Source organism: Pezoporus occidentalis, unplaced genomic scaffold (genome assembly GCF_034315485.1).
Source record: "Pezoporus occidentalis ecotype Australia unplaced genomic scaffold, CSIRO_AGI_Poc_V1 ctg40, whole genome shotgun sequence".
In the NCBI taxonomy this organism is placed as follows: Eukaryota; Metazoa; Chordata; class Aves; order Psittaciformes; family Psittacidae; genus Pezoporus; species Pezoporus occidentalis.
This window is the reverse complement of record NW_026915725.1, coordinates 2,850,833-2,867,027: the sequence shown is the minus strand read 5'-3', so window position 1 is coordinate 2,867,027 and position 16,195 is coordinate 2,850,833. Positions and strand designations below refer to the sequence as shown.

Here is a 16,195-nt window from a genome sequence, read left to right as displayed (position 1 = left end):
GATTTAAGAGAGGAAACCATAAAGGTTTGCCTGTTTCATGCCAAAATGCTGGTTTTAGTTAAAGAACAGAGGTTTATTTGGAAAATTTGATGAATGGACAATGAAGGCTAGCCCTGGCAAAGAGGTGGCCAAGGCAGTCATCTTGATAGCAAATGAAAGTTGACGTGTGTGCTATAGCTGTATATTTGAAAGATCATGCAAATTAAGACATGTAGTTCCTGTTTGATGGTGAAGGAATAAGAGAGGTGTTAAGGGAGTGTGGAAGGGTGATGTAGTCAAAGTAATGAACCAGAAAATCTATCTTTATGGTAGTATTTTGTATGAATTTAAGTTTGGTAAGATTGCATTTATCAAGGCAAGAAGAGAGTATGAAGTTATAGCTGTAGAAAGCTGTCATGGTTAGAGTGCAAGTACGAAGGAATACTACTGTATAGTATGGTTTTTATTCTCTGTGTTTCTTGTATTTGTTGTTTTCTGGTGGGAATATGTTTTACGATTAATGCATCAAATGTATCTTTTTTTGTGTGTGCATATAAGCAATCAACTTCTAATTTGTAGAGTGTACAGTGATTGAAGATAGTGGACGTAAACCTGAAGAATTAAAATCAGGTTTAATACGTACATACTTGTGTGTGTATGGTACATACGTGTGTGTATAGCACATATGTATAGCAGAAATACTATGTGCAGGCCAACATAGAATACATTTCAATATCAACTAACACTTTGTGGTTATAGGTAGCAGTTCATATTTTTACATAATTCTTCTGGACTGGTTTCCTAAGGAAATAAGGCCTGCTTTATGCTAGTCTGTGTGACTTCAGTCTTGTAACTTTAGAATCTGTTCGCCAGTTCCACCCAAAATTGGGTGACATCTGTGTTGCACAAATTGATATATTTTAAAGAAATCAATTAAAAATGTGATGCTTTGGTGAAAAGGCAGTGTAGCTTTTGTGAAGGGAGTTGTTTTTTTTTTTTTGTGGAGATAAGGAGAGAGGTAGTGTCATAGTTCAGTTTAGTAACAAAATAAAAATTAAAAAAAAACGAAACAAGTAGATGCTCAGTTTTCACAGTGGAGAGGTTTAGCATGAGAGTCTTGGAAAGATCAGCTTTGTGGCCTTTTGTACAGCTCAATGTACTAATAAATGATCTAGGAAAATGAGGAGGAAGAGCAGCTATGCTTGCTGGTTATGCTAGGTTATGGAGTAAGCTATTCTGAAGATGAGCTGTCCCAGACTGCTGAAAGACCTCACCAGCCTGTGTTGACAAGGTGGTAAGAGGGAAAATGAAGTTACTGTTAAAGGAAGAAGGCAGTTTCTATTCAAAACATATAGAGTAGATATCAGAAGGGGTGCCAGAAGAACCATGGAGGGAATACCGGCAAGGAGCAGCATCTTTATAAGGAATGTGTAAATAGCTTAGGATTCTTGGCCTGAAAAAGAGACACTGAGAAGGGACAAGACAAAGGTGTTTAAAATCACAGTTGACATGGAAAAATAAAGTAAGAAAGAATTGTGCACCATCACTTCTGTTTGATAAACTCTGTCAGAGGATAAACGCATTCAGTAAGCAATAGGACAGAGCCCTATCACACATTTTTTTTCTTCATATTGTTACAAAAAGGAGACATATACCCTAGGAGATGTACTTCCTCTTAGTGTGTAGATGAATTAGAGCCCTCTATAGGTTAAGTGCTTAAAATTCCTGTTCTTCCTTTGGCTCTGTTTTTTGGGAGATGTGCCATTTTTGGTGGTGTTGTTGTTGTGTGTCCCCCATCACCCATCTCTGGAGCTGTGTATCTTACCTGAGTACATGTTTTCAAGTGGTCATAGATTTACTTGTCAGGATCTTATTCAGAGGTACAACCTTTTAAAGAGTCTTTTGGCTCTGAACCTACAAAGGGAGGTTCCAATGGTGAGAAGTTTTGTTTGACAGCCTCAAAAGGGCTGTCTGTGTGCACTGAGAATTAATGTAGTCCTACACTACTTCAAGTGATTCTAGGACTACACTAGGTTAACTAGTGCCTGCTGTAGGAAATTGGTAAAGGCATGGTCTTTGATTTTCCTACATCAGTGGTGTCAACAAATGAATTTGAACATGGTCCTTCCAACATCTGGACTGTTACACAGGCACTGCTATTTCGACCAAACATCACACCTCTGGTAAGCTGTATAGCATGACATGTCTCTTAAGTTACGCTTTACAGCCAAGGCACCTATATATTTGCTGTCCCAATCTTTTTCCTCTTCTGTATTCCCTATCTTCACCATTTGCAGTTAGACTGGCACTTTTCCTTTTTGTCTGGCATCCATTAACAGGTTACTGTCACCTTTTTGGTTTGGTGTTAGGGCTTGTTTGTTTGTTTTGTGGTAGGTTGTTTTTTTGTGAGAAACTTCCTACAAAGAAGCTGTAGTGGCAAGAAGTGAACAGTCAGGTGATTTTACGGTCCATTGACATAGTTCTTCCTCATTCATGGGGAAAATGAGTTTACATAGTACTTTCTGGCATGGACGAGAAAGAAGATGGATGTCTATTATAAATTTTAAAATATTAAGTACTTTCATGTCCTGTTTGAGGTTTAGGATTGGTGCTGCTTCTGTCATTGCACCAGGCAATGATGCTTTTTCCCAACTTCCAAGACTTAAAAATACCAAGCAGGTCTTCCTGCTGGAAGTGTCTTTGATTCACACTAATTCAGGACAACCACCTGTAATGTGTTTTTGTTTTCCTGGGCTCTGGGGTCTTTTTAAGTTCATGATGTCCTTACTAGTGATTGAAGAGACTCAGTCAAGAGAGCCTAATCCACCATTTTTCTCCATGCAGTTAGCATAAATGAGTGATTATGCTTCGGGTGTTAGGGTTTTGCCCTCCTTGGTCCTGCAAAGTTTCATCAGAGTGCTGGGCTCTTGTGGCTATATTCTCAGTGCTTACCCACCTCTTGAACATGAAAGTCTTCAAATAACGTTGTGCTAGTATATGTTTTGTGTAGTGTTCTAATTAAATCAACCAAGGTCCTTGGTGTGCATACAGTAGTTAGAAGTTAAGGTAAGCTTGTGCCTCTATAGCAGATAAGAAGTACGATTTAAAAAAACGGGTTTTATTTAAACTATTGGTTAAGAGAGCAAGTGTGACCAAACTTTGGTTGCTTAGCTGGTTGGTCAGGATGGCAGACATGTGGTTGGAATAGTACTAAAAATTGGAATAGCCTTAAAGATGTGCTGCTAAGGTGCACTCCTCTAGGATTTCAGCTGTTAAGTTTTCTTAGATCTCTGTTGGGTATTTGTAATTACAATTTTGGGATCATCATGAATTTTGATGGTTTTGGAGGGATTTTTTGCATCCTTTCTTTTTAAAGCAAGGGCATTAAGAAATTCTAAAGAGAAAATCTTGGAAAACAAAAATACTTCCATAGAATTAGTCTGAAAATTGGCTTAATTGTTTTTCATAGAAGATTATGGTAGAAATCTAATACAGAAAATTTTTTTCTTAGTATTAAAAAAACTTGGAAGCAGTTGATGGCAACTGCCATAAAATGAGAAAATTAAGTAATACTACTGTGCCTTTTGTTATTTTTTAATAACTGCTATGGCCATATAAAACCCCCAAGTGCTGCTTTTTCCTTCAGCAACTAAACAACACTGATTTTAGAGCTTAAAAAAAACTCCAGCAACTTTAAAATTCTGGATTTTGTTTATTTCATTCTATTGTCTAGTATGATAGTTCACATACTGTGTTTCTATTTGTTTGTTTTTAAGACAAAAGCGCAGTATGGGCCTGCTGCAATCATCTTTTGTGTCTCATTTTCTCTCTTGTGCCACTTATAATTTTTATTCCAATCTCATAAATCCAGAAGAGATTATTAGCTTGTGTTCCATGCTGTGACATAACTGAATTTAAATGATGGTGTTCCTCACCAGGTGGGAATCAGTGGTCTACTAAAAATGCCACTTGCTGGAAATGCGGATTTTTTTGCATCCTCTTCCTCTTTTTTGTATGTCTTGTGCATAAACTCAGGTAGGTCACACTGCTTAATTCAATGAGGCTTTATTAGCATAACAAAGCATTGAACAATTACAAGAATACAGGAAAAAAAGGGATACAGGAGGGAAGGTACAACCAGCACAAACATTTGCTGGTTGATGTTTGTTGATATTGCTGGTTTTGCATGTCACAGCAAGTTAGTATATCCCATGCTTCTGTCTTCTCTCAGAAGTCTTGTCTTCAACTTTTGCATAAATATCAATGTGTGCTCTGTTGTGGAGAAAAATCACTTTTTTGCATTTGGATTTTTATTAAGCCAAGTCACAAGTTACAACACTCTGAGATCCTATGCTCAGTTTTTATCTCAAAGATTTCATTGTGTTTCATAATGACAGCAAAAATGTTTGTCAGCCTGTTTTGTTGTTTTGGATTTGCTTTCTGCTCATCAGGAAACGGTGGCTGTTAGATTAATTTTTTTTTTTTTTCTTCATTTTGACTTTGTAGATTTTATAATGAAATGTTTGCTACTTGAGATTGAGATTGAAATAGCTTGAGCTGTCTTTTCTTCTTGATGACTTAAATGGGTGAAATTACCCTGGTAGTGTAGTGTAGTAATTTGTTTCTGGGGTCTTTATGTTCCAAATACAAGATCAGACTGCAGAAATGGGAGTAAGGGGTTTTGACTGGGTTTTCTGCCAGTCATTAATTATTAAAGCCATCTCTAAGACTATATTCCTTTTAAGAAAAAAATGCATTTAAGTGTCCTGTAATCTCATTTCAGTAGTATTTTTAGTGGGAGTGGAAATGGCATGTAGTGTTTTGGTGTTTTTTTTAAAGACTTGCAGCCTTTTACTTTAAATGTTTGTAGCTCACTGACTCTTTGGTGCTGATACTATATGATTCAGTAATATACAGTCTTTACAATATTGTAATCTCAGTCTATTCAGAGTTTTTCAGGATTAATTCTTACTGTGGAAATTTAACATGATCAAACTGTGACTGTAGGTTTTTTTTCTTTTTCTTCTCCCATGTGATGGTGTCTGTGCTTTTGGTGACTCCATTAAGAGTCAGTTTCAAGCAATACAGCACATACTTGTCACTAACCTGTTTTACAGATACAATCCAAAAGATTATTTTGTTTTTTGTAGGACAGAGAAAATACGGTTTTTGTAAGTGTATTCCTCTTTCTTTTTTAAGCTGGTTTTCTTCCTCTGCAGCTTCTGTTTTATTTTCTTCCCAAGTTCCCATCTCTTCCTTCATTTGCTGTGCTTCCTTTGCCTCAGAAGCAGCTAACAAAGAGAAAGAAAAGGACAAGAAGTATCTGTAACAGCAGTCCTTACAGCTTGCACAGAGATAGGGAAGTTACTCTTTTTAGTCCTGGTTTTATTTGTGGTGGCATGATGGGTCCACTTCAGCATGGTGTAATGAACTATTGCCTCCATGATGGAGGTGTGTTAATTGGGAATGTAGGTGCTGCTACTCAGTTGCCATTCTAAGTGAAGTAAGTTTGCTTTTACCACTTCCATTGTCCCTTCTGAGGTTGGTTTGGCTTCATGCCCCTTAGGAGCAGTAGAAAACCAGCAAGGTTTTCTTTAGCATTCATACAGTGGTGGCTGTCCTCCTTTGATCCCGCTTTTAGTGGGAGATAAGGCTTATTTTTCTGATAGTTTTGGAGTAATTTGTTAACAATATAGGAATGTGAAAGCTCAGGAATCTTGAGAAATTTTCAGATTCTGAATTTAGGGCACCTGGTGTTTCAGATGCTTCTGTCCTCTGGTGGTTATTTTCTCACTTTCTTAATTAGTCTAGTCCATAAATTGATATCTTTCTAGTTCTCTGTTCTTTCTTCATAGCACTAGTTTACACTACTTTCTCTTGCGGTGGGGGTTTTGCTTGTCACAGTTCAAGATTGCATATCATTTTACATGACATGAAGGGAAACATTCTCTTCCTTTTTTTTTTCTGTTCTAGCAACCATGGGAAAATAAGTGAAAATACAGGAAGAAGGAACTCTGTTCTTGGTTCTTGACCCTATCAGCAGAGAAGTTAGGAACAGTTTTGGGAGCAATCTTATTTATACCTTCCAAAACAGGGGAGGAATTATGAGGAAATTCAAGAGTACACCTACAGTGAGTGATCTGTGCTGAAAATTCAAGTTGAAAGGTTTTTCTGCAAGTCTTCAGTAGGCGAGATTTGGATGTTTTCATGAAGCTGTAACGTGGAAATAAAGATCTCATATTCTCAAATTCAGCATGGGCAAGGCAGATACTCCTGTCTTGCTCAGAGAAATGTACTGTTTTCTGCCTTTTTTTTTTTTTGCTTTAAATTGGCTATTCAGCTCAAAGTAAATAAGTAAATGTGAGTGCGGAAGGAAAGTTTCAGGTTAAGCACCTGAAGTTTTTGGGGCTGGCAAAAGTGTAAGTCTGTTTAAGGGAATTTTCTGTACCATTCTCTCTGTGGGTACCCTAGAAAATGGCAGGTCTATTAGCTGTCATTGTTTGATGCACTTCTCTTCAGGGTGCAGAATGAATGCACACACACAAAAAAAGATAAACTGCAATCAGTTCTAGGACATTCCTGTGTGACACTCTCAGACGTTAAGTAACCTGCAGTACTAGATGGTTGGCTGCTTAAGCTCCACAAGGTACGCATAGTATCTGAAGTATTTAGAATTTACATTACCTTTGGATTGGAACATTTTAAGACTTAAAACTAGAGACTTGGAAATGATACCAACAAACCTATGTAAGGAATAATCCTTTCTTGTGGTGTAAAGTAACTTATCCTAATTATGGTAAATTACATTAGACATGTAATCAGAGATTATTTCCATAATTTAGGAAGACCCTTATACTCTTTTAAGATTTTTTTCAGGCCACTTCTAGAAGTCTGTTTCTTACTTTGGAAGTAGTTGAGCTGTTGAATGCCAGAATAGCTCTTTTATGAAGTTCAGAATGCAGGTAGTGCAGATTTCTGTTGCTTATCTGCAAAGCTAGTAAAGGGTGGGTGCCTTACAGAGAAACCTGTCATGCTTTAGATCAGTCATTATGTAAAGAATAGACAGCACTTACAACAATATGTTAGTATATTGCTAAATTTCTCAAAAATATACTTCCTCTGGTAGTCATGCCATGAAGTCATACCAGTCTTTTGCTGATACTAATTAACTCAGTGTAATCTAGACTTAAGTGATCCTTTCTGGAGATAAACAGTATGATTTGTAGTTGAATTTGTGGTCAGTTTGGTTGTATTTTCTGGGTTTGTCTTTCTAAGGGTGATTTGTATGACATTAAATATGTGTGGTAATTAACAAGAGAATAATGAAACATCTGGAGATCATGATATTGTATGGTTTAAGCAGCATCATTCCAGAAAAGGGAAATCAAATCCTTACTGCAGTACTAGAATTATCTAATCAATAGAAATAGTGGATGCATGAAAACCAATTAATGTATTTTATGTGACTATCAAAACACCTCTTGATGGTACAATTGCTCAAAAGAGGTTCCTACCCACGGTGTCAAAGGTAAAATATGAACATGGATCACAGACTGTTGGATACTGAAATTACTCGGTTCTCCTTATAACTTAAGAAGGAGATACAAAAGGAAAAGCTGGCATATCCAGAACAAAAAGAAAGAATTCTTAATAGAGTGTGTTGCTCATCCTTGGGACTCATTGTGACAGGAAATTGCCAGTGCTGATAGGTTTAGAAAGTGTGCTAGATGCATCCCTCAGTTTGTAAAAGACAGAGGGGGGTTTGGTTTTGTGGTGTAAGATGTCAGTGCAAAATAGTGACTTTCCTTCCAAAATGTGGAAGAACCAGGCTAGTAAAGGCTTCTCCACCTAAATTTTATTGTTTGTCACTTAAAAGCTGTTCTAATTCTTTGTTAGTTCTAGGCAAAACAGGTAAAAATATAATTTTCTTCTCATTTGGTCTAACTGAGGATTTTCGGGATGGGGGTGGAAGAGAGTAGCAAGGAGGAAGAATTTACAGCCAGAGGGAAAATTCCTTCTAACATGTGACTCAACTAGAAGAACAAAGGAATCATAGTTGCAAGTAATCTAGTATTTAGCCCTATTAAAATCTTTACTTTTTGCATTTTCCTCTAGCTTCAGTAAGATTGTCTTCGCACAGACGTAGTGCAGTATACAGGTAGTCTGAAATGCGGTTACATGATTTTCACAGTGCTGCATGCTGAGACTGCTGCATCAATGTTTCGGTCTAGCAATAAATGTTTTCTGCCTTCAAGCTGAAGCTTATTTAGCTTGGCTTATCGGGTGCTGCTGTAGCAACCATCAGTCTCCAGGCAACTGAGGCACATTGACCTCTTCGTTGAACTGAGTGTAGCACTACTTCAGTTTAGCTGCCTGAGACAATAGTAATGGTGTTGAACATGAAAAAAGTGAAAATAAAAATATTTAAATAAAAACAAATGTTTAGGTTTGAAAACGATTTCAAGTGTATATACATGGTATATGCTTTGTTACAAGCTGCAAAGTTCGTTGCTGAGGCAGTGCCCGTATAGACCTTGTATAAAATGTTAGGAATCTTGCAAGCATTTTTACACAGCAGTAATTCTGCTACAGTGGGTTTTTACTTAGATAGTAAAGACTATTGGGGTTTATTTAGAAAGTTAAAATACCTGTGTTTTTGAATAAGTGGCTGATTATTACTACTATTTTTAAAATTATAGATGCGCTTTAAAGTAGTTACTGTTCTTTCAGATCCATTGTTTCCTATATTAGAGTGTCTGGCTTTCTTTAGAATACTCGTGAAGAAAATAAATTGCTATATGGGTATACTGGGTTTGTTCCCTAATCAAGCCATTCTTTTGGCTAGTCAATATGAGAATGAAATTGTGATTCCTGATACAGAGGTTAATGTTCTTAAGGAAAACAGATTCTCAGGTAAGATACTGCTTCCATTGTCTATGCAGAGCACATACAGGTTAAGTGCTATGGAAGACAGAAGTAGATGGAAAGGATGGAGGAATAAACTTGAGGTAAAAGGGATTTGTGTTGAAACTATAGCTCTGGTTTCAGTCAGGTTTGTGGGGGAGGTGGAGGAGTCACAGGGTCTTATCTCTGTATAGCCTCCTTTTTTAAAAACAAAACAAACATGCAGCAAACCCTCTTAATGAGGTAACATTCTACTAAGTCATTATACAAGTCTTTTTTATGTCTAATTTATAAATAAATAGATTTTAATTGGTTAAAATTTTATATAATGTTCAGTTTAGCATGGAAGAGATGAGTAAACTGGTAGTACAGTCGAGGTTATAGCTTTTGCACATTATTGGAAGATAGACCTTGTACCCATGTGTTTTTTAATGACTTGATGTGCCCTTGTTGTACACTGGGCAGAGGTATAAATTAGTTTCTGTAGGTGTGCCATTAATTTTTCATTTTGCCTTTCAAATCCCACTGTGTTTCCCAGTTGCATTCATTCATGCCCTTCTTGGAAAATACTTGAGTGCTGCTGTTTGGAGGTTATAGATGGTTTCATTTAATGGAAGGATTTATTTATACATTCACTCAAAACGATTCTCAGAGACAGTATTTGATTATTTGCTTATTCATAAACAAGGGTCTTCATTACAGCTAGAAGTTTGAAGTACTTATTTTTACTACTAACATAAAAATTACTAATGATGTGAATAATGTACCCATCGGATGATTTTACATGTCACGTACACAGTTTTCCTGACAGATTTTGATTACAGTAATTTATAAATTTGTAATTAATGCTCTTTGTGATTGAAAAGTTGCTTTTGTCTTTTAAGATATCATGAACGCTTTTTCTGATTTCAACTTTTCCAGCCTCCTAATTAAGCTTTTCAGTTAATTCCTTTATTTTAGCCAGTTAATGAAAACACTGATAGTAAATTTGCACCTTGATTATCTGTCTTAAGCAAACCAAACCCAAACTTTAAGGACTTCAAAGTGCTTGGATGGTAATGGTGGCATATGGGAAGGGTTATCTTTTCAATTCCAGTATTCCTTTCATAGAATGAGTAAAAGACTACAGTGAATGTTTGGGCTGACCCATATTCATGATGTATGTGTGATAGCAGGTGAGGTGAGGTTGCCTGTAAAAAGTACACCTTCTGCTTTCAGTCATCAGTAGTACTGGAGGCTATTTTAGTAAAGAAGTCAGTAGAGTTTGTTTGAAAATCAGTTACGTTCAACTTACAACTATGAAAGCCAAAGTATAAATTAAGAAGGTGTAAATGCAATTATTGGTTTATTTAAAATACAGTGTTTATCATGCTGCATTTTAGTTTTATTTTGTGTTGTGTTAGTTATTTTGAAAAGTCATATGATGGTTTTCAGAAGAAATGTGGAAATAGATTTTTATTAAGGAATTTCTGTGTTGTCCTCAATTCCGTCCTTGACTCCATCTGTATTTCTTGGCATATAGGAAAATAAACAGGAATTTGAATTATTTTTTTTCCATTGGAAACAAGGTCTAGATAAGATTTATAAACAAATTCCATGTTTGGGGTGAAAATATTCAGGCATTGTGATACATGAAAAGCTGTTGATGTGGCAGAACTTAGGCGTCCTAGAAACCTGTTTGCATTCCTGCAATTAATTGCAGTCTGACCACCCTTCTATGGGGTATAGTGGCATCCCAGATGAATAACAGATTTCAGAGAAGGCAAGTGATGATATGTAGCCGTGGTCCCTCCACATCTCCTAAATGAAGTTAAAAGATGATACCAGAAGTACTGAGACAATAAAAGGAAGCATTAACACATTCTTCCCATTGCATTGAAAGAAACAGCAAGAAAGCCAAGAAAAAACAGCGGTTGCATGCTCTCCGTTACATAACTGGCCATAAAAATTCTAGGGATAAACATCACTTTTATTCACTTCCCAAGTTAAGCTAGGAAACATAAGGCCAGGTTGCTTTTGCTGCTGTCACTTGATAAGCATCTCTTCTCACTTCTCAAGTAAAGCAGTTAGTTTATATGTATTATCAATTTTTATTATCATTATGTACATAGCATTAATATGTTTTCATAACTTAGCTCATTTAATTGCAATGCAGGTTTTAATTTTGATGTTATTTTCAATAGTACATTGTTCTGCTAAATGTTGCTTATCATTGACCAAAATACATCAGGTTAAGGTAACTTAGCAAGCAGCCGGCCTAGTACTTGAATTGCCTTCCGTATGTCATGAAAAAAGGCAATTGCATGGAAAGGAGTAGTGATGTCTTCTCAGAAGTGTAGCAGGATAGCTCGCAGAAAATTTAGCTTGCAACTTCATGTGCATTAACATTTTTTATACTTTCTGTTGGTAGCTGGCCATGAGAAATAGTTGCTGGCGATATCTAGTGCTCTTGATTGCTTTGTGTTAATAGGAACAAAGGGTAGTTTTGCAGCTTCTATCACAGCATCGTGCTGTGATGAAGAACCTAGAATGATTGGTAGATAGCATGACCCCAACCGCATTAATCTGGTACTCATACTCTAAGGGGTATAGACAGTACAGGAGCAATGTTTTTATTTTAAACAAGAAATAAAAATAACCTTTGAAATTATTGTTGACAAATATATATTAGCTGAAGTAGGTAATTAGGTGAACTGTCACTAATTGTAAAGCATCACCATGATATAATGCAAAGCTACAATATAGCAATGACTATTTTTAAAGCAGAGAGGAAATGGGATGTTGACTGGGTATAAACTGATTAAGAAGCATCTTGGAATTGGTTGTTCCAGCCATCCATGTTGTCTTATCATGAAAGGAGGAGAGTTCAGTAATGGTTTAACTACAATTAAATCCCTCCCCTTTCTTTATGGAAACTCAACTGTAGGCATTTCAGCATTAGCCTAAACAATAGTTTTGAATATGTTAAGCCCCTAACAATTAGGGAGCAGTTTGGGGCATTGAATAATGTGGAATGATGCAATTGAACCTGACAGCTTCAACAGTCAGCCTACTCATGGGACCCGAAAGTTGTTCGCACTTGGTTTCATCTCTCATCACACGCTGAGTATTAAAACCTTACTGGTGTGGAGCTGATGCAGAAATGAGGCCTGTTATCAGAAAATATTTCATAGCATAAAACTTGAAAGGTACAGGGGAATAGGCATGCTCAAAGGTTCTTAAATGTTTGAGACCTAATCTAATTGTGTACACCTAAGTATTGTACCATTTTTCAGCCCTTTGGTGGTTTGTTTTTTGTTGTTTGGTTTTGTTGTTGGTTGTTTTTTTTTTGTTGTTTAAAGAACATAATAACTTTTGAAATGAAGAAGCTGTTTTCCCTGGAAACTTAAGTAAATATCCAGTTATGAGTGCAAATAGTTGTCAACTTGGAAAGTTTTATAGTCACACTGTTACAGTATAATACAGTTTTGGAGTGATGCAAGCAAATACCAAACTACTTCAAATACTTCAGAGGATATGTATATATACAAGGTAAATTTAGTTAAGTTTCAAGTCCTGTTCTTCTAATGAAAGAATATAGTTGCACTTTCTTGCTGTAGAAGAAGTGTTTTTAGGCATCAATCAAATATCAGTCATTTATTCTTACTGCACTTGGGCATTCCGTGAATTGCAGTGTATCTTCCTTCAGTGCTGCTCCGCTGCTTATTGCTTTACTGATTTATTGAACATGCCATAAATGAAAGCAGGGTATGCTATACCTCTAAATGGGCTGAAATCCTGCTGCTAAAATCTTTTCAGGAAAATTTGCTGCCTTTTCAAAATAAATACTTAGCAGTCTCTTCATTTCATTAGTTCATACATTTTGATCATGTATTGTATTGAGTATGTAAACAGAATCAGCTGAAATAAAGAATCATGCAGCTTTAAAAGTTCTACATTTTAGAATATGTTTCAGTCCCATGACCTTAATATGTATTGACAGGATGACTGCGCATTTTTAATAAATGCTAGCTACAGCTTGTTTCAACTGCGAGTGAAACACGAAGCTTCTATTTCACCTTTAAATAATGTAGCACTCCTCCACCTTCTCTACTTTCCTGTCAGATGAAGTCGTCACATACGTAATAAAGCTTCGCAAATCGTTATTCTTGTCATTTTACCTTGCCATTTAAGGAAAGTATTTTCAAAGTTTTTTATTTACCTTCAGCTTACTTGAACAGTTTTATTAATGTGACTTTTTCCTTTGAGAGTTGCTTAGGATACATGATGGCACTAGAACTTCCGTAGTTCCAACTTGTTGTAGGACACCTTTACTATTATTTTGAAGTATAAACAGGGGTTAAGTTTAGGGTGAACCACCACTTGTGAAAAAACTCAAGTTCTTAGATGTCGTTTAAGTCTTTTGATCTGTTGTATCAACCCACTTAGCAAACATTGTTTAATTCCTTTGATGTCTTTTGTGATGTGATGGTTACTCAACAGACTTTAGGAACTCCTTTCAAGATACTCAGATACTTTTAGAAAGTTCTTAAAGCTATTTGGTCATGTTTCAATCAAATAAACATGTATTTGCCTTGCTGATTGTAGCTGCCCTTCCATCATAAATTAATATATAGTTGCTGTTGCAGTTTTAAGCAGCTTTGCAGTGAAGCTTACGCAGAGTAAAAGTATAGCAGCTTCTGTTTAAAATGTGAGTAGTACACTTACTAGAATTGAGAATTATTTTATAAAATAATATTATTCAAAACCTAAACAGAAATAAGACCTGGTGTTTGTAGTTAAAAAACCCAAAAGGCACGAACTGTATTAGTAGAACTCATAACTTCAACCAGTTTATTTAAATGAAGTATATATATTTTATTTTGGTAGTCTCGTCTCTTAGATATGGGAGCAAATAATGGTTGAATCTTGTAAAATTCCATTCTGTAAGGTTTCTTCAGTGAAAGGATTTGACAGAAAACGACATTGTTTTTGAAGTTAGTTTTGGTTTTGAGAGGAAAACAGCTGTAGGTTACTAAATAGTTGAATTGGAGGCACTTATTAAGGAATATAGCAGGAGCTGTGTGGTATTGCTGCCGTCATCAGTAAGTGTTACAGTACTAATACGTGCTGTACTTCTGGAAGCTGTTATATCTGGGTAGGTGGAAATGCCTGTAGTATTTTTAAGATTCAAAACTAATTCACATTAATTCTAGAAAAGACATGCGGTTCCTTAAAAAAGGGAAATAACAGCCACATTTGAAGTGAAACTGTAGTTTTTGCAATCCTGTGCATGTACCTTTAAACTGAGAAGTGAAAAAACCCTGATCATTGTAAATAATTACTTGTGGCTTTTTTTAACTTTGTGACAGTAGAAGAATATAAGTATCAGGCACAATTTCTCACCAGTATATAGTAAATAAAGCATCATTGAAAACAGTTGTGTGAATTCATAAAGTCCATTCATCAAGTTTAATATGTTGGCTGAAAGCCAAAACTTAATGGTAGTGTGTGATTCTTTCCAGAGACATAGTTTATACTCTGTAATATTTTGCTGTAATAACCAGTATGTTTCCTCTGTCTCTTGTGTGCAGTTATACATGTCAAAATGTCCCACAAATTGAGTTTCTTACTGTTCACCTCCATTTTTTGTCGTCATCCCCCCCCCCCCAAAGTAAAGGTTGTTTACATTTTCTTAAAAGATTCATTTTAAGACCAGTGATAACACCAGTTGTGTGTCTTTGACTTCCCCCTCCCCCAAGTATTTCAGTCCTTGCTTTGTTCTGAAGTATTTTTTTTCATCAGGTAGGAAAATGCCTTTTTAATAAGGCAGTGCCTTTTTTTTCTTTGATTGCCTGTCCCTGCAACTCGGCATTTAACACAAATCTTTTCTTCGAAAGGCAAAAAGCGTAAGCAGCCAAGGAAGAAGGTATTTTTATTGCATTGGATTATGCAAGATTTTGGCCAGCCTCCTTAGCTTCATCTGTTTAAGGGTTCATTTTCGCTTGTTTGGCACAAGTCCCAGCAGAGACCTTCAGAATTGTGGTTAGCAACATGAATGAACACAAACTTTGGGAGCTCTTCAATAAGTAGAGCTGGCCAACTGCCAAAAATACAGTTCCTTATATGGGGTCAGGGCAAAGCTGTGATTCCCTGAGCCCCCTATTGTATAGAAAACATACTTGTAATGGCTGTTTGCGTTCTTTAAAATAAAAACAAAACAAAACAAAAAAACACCAGGCTTCCAAGTCTATCAAAATAGGAAGTAACAAAATAGTGTGCAGGTTTTACTAATGACGGAGTCGAGTAAAGGAAATATGGCTCTGTGTAGTTAAACTTACAGAGCTGAAAGTTGGACCTTTTGACCTCCACAGCCGGCTTGTGATGTAAGGAACCCAGGCATTTGTGAGACATCTGTTGTCTACCTGCCCTTATTTTGTAAATGGTTTAATAAGATTAAATAATTAGTAGGATAACCACATGATCCTAGCATTGAGTGCATACTTCAGGATTGCGGGGAAGGCTACCCATCCTGCTACACTGGGGTTGTTTTAAAAATGCATTTTAGGTACTTTTTAATATTTGCTGCAGTAATTTTTACATTGGAAGGGGTTCTTTCTAGTTAACAGGTCTTGCCAATAACAAGTAAATCATGCTTTAAAGCTTGATATATTTTCAGAATGCTGCAATTTTATTTCTATACTGATGAATGGAAATGAGTATTTTTTCTTTTAAATATATTGGTTTTAGAAAACATTGAACTTAAAATAATAATTGTGCACTATGAATATATTCTTTAAAATATATTTAGCATTTCTCCCTCTTTTTTTATGAAAGGGATTCAAGTACTAATTGGTTTCTTGCAGGCAAACACCCTACCTGGATCATCTCTCAGTCTGCCGCCACCCCACATGTACGGCAATAGGCTGAATCCAAATTCAGCAATGGCAGCGCTTATAGCTCAGGCTGACAACAGCCAAGCAGGTAAGCGTCCTGCTGCTGGTGACAAAGGTGCAACTTTACAGACTTTGGTGTTCTTGAAAAGATTGTGGAATTTTATTTTTGAACTCTGCTCAGCATCTGTATGAAGTTGTGATGTGCTGGAAGGAAATTCTCGGTTGTCCTGCAGAACAGCGCGGGTTTCCTCCCCCCCCCCCCCCCTTTTTTTTTTCTTCCCCTTTTTTTTTCCCCCTTTTTTTTAGTCCCTGAAATGTAAATGTTTAAGCAGAGCCATCAGCAGGCAGGAATGCAACAATGTCTCCTGTGACTTCTGTGATTGATGTGTTCAGTTCGGAGCTCTTTGCAAGGAGAGTAACAGAGCTCTGGGTTTTGT

General features: G+C 36.4%; 1 protein-coding gene across 3 annotated transcripts in view; it reads left to right on the top strand.

The window, feature by feature from the left end:
- MLLT10 (MLLT10 histone lysine methyltransferase DOT1L cofactor) overlaps positions 1-16,195 on the top strand; it is a 129,902-nt gene that overhangs the window by 93,645 nt on the left and 20,062 nt on the right. For all 3 annotated transcript variants that reach the window (XM_062633651.1, XM_062633650.1, XM_062633649.1), the window contains exon 13: positions 15,729-15,846. In XM_062633651.1, the coding sequence (XP_062489635.1) occupies positions 15,729-15,846 (118 nt within the window). The remainder of the gene's footprint in view (positions 1-15,728; positions 15,847-16,195) is intronic.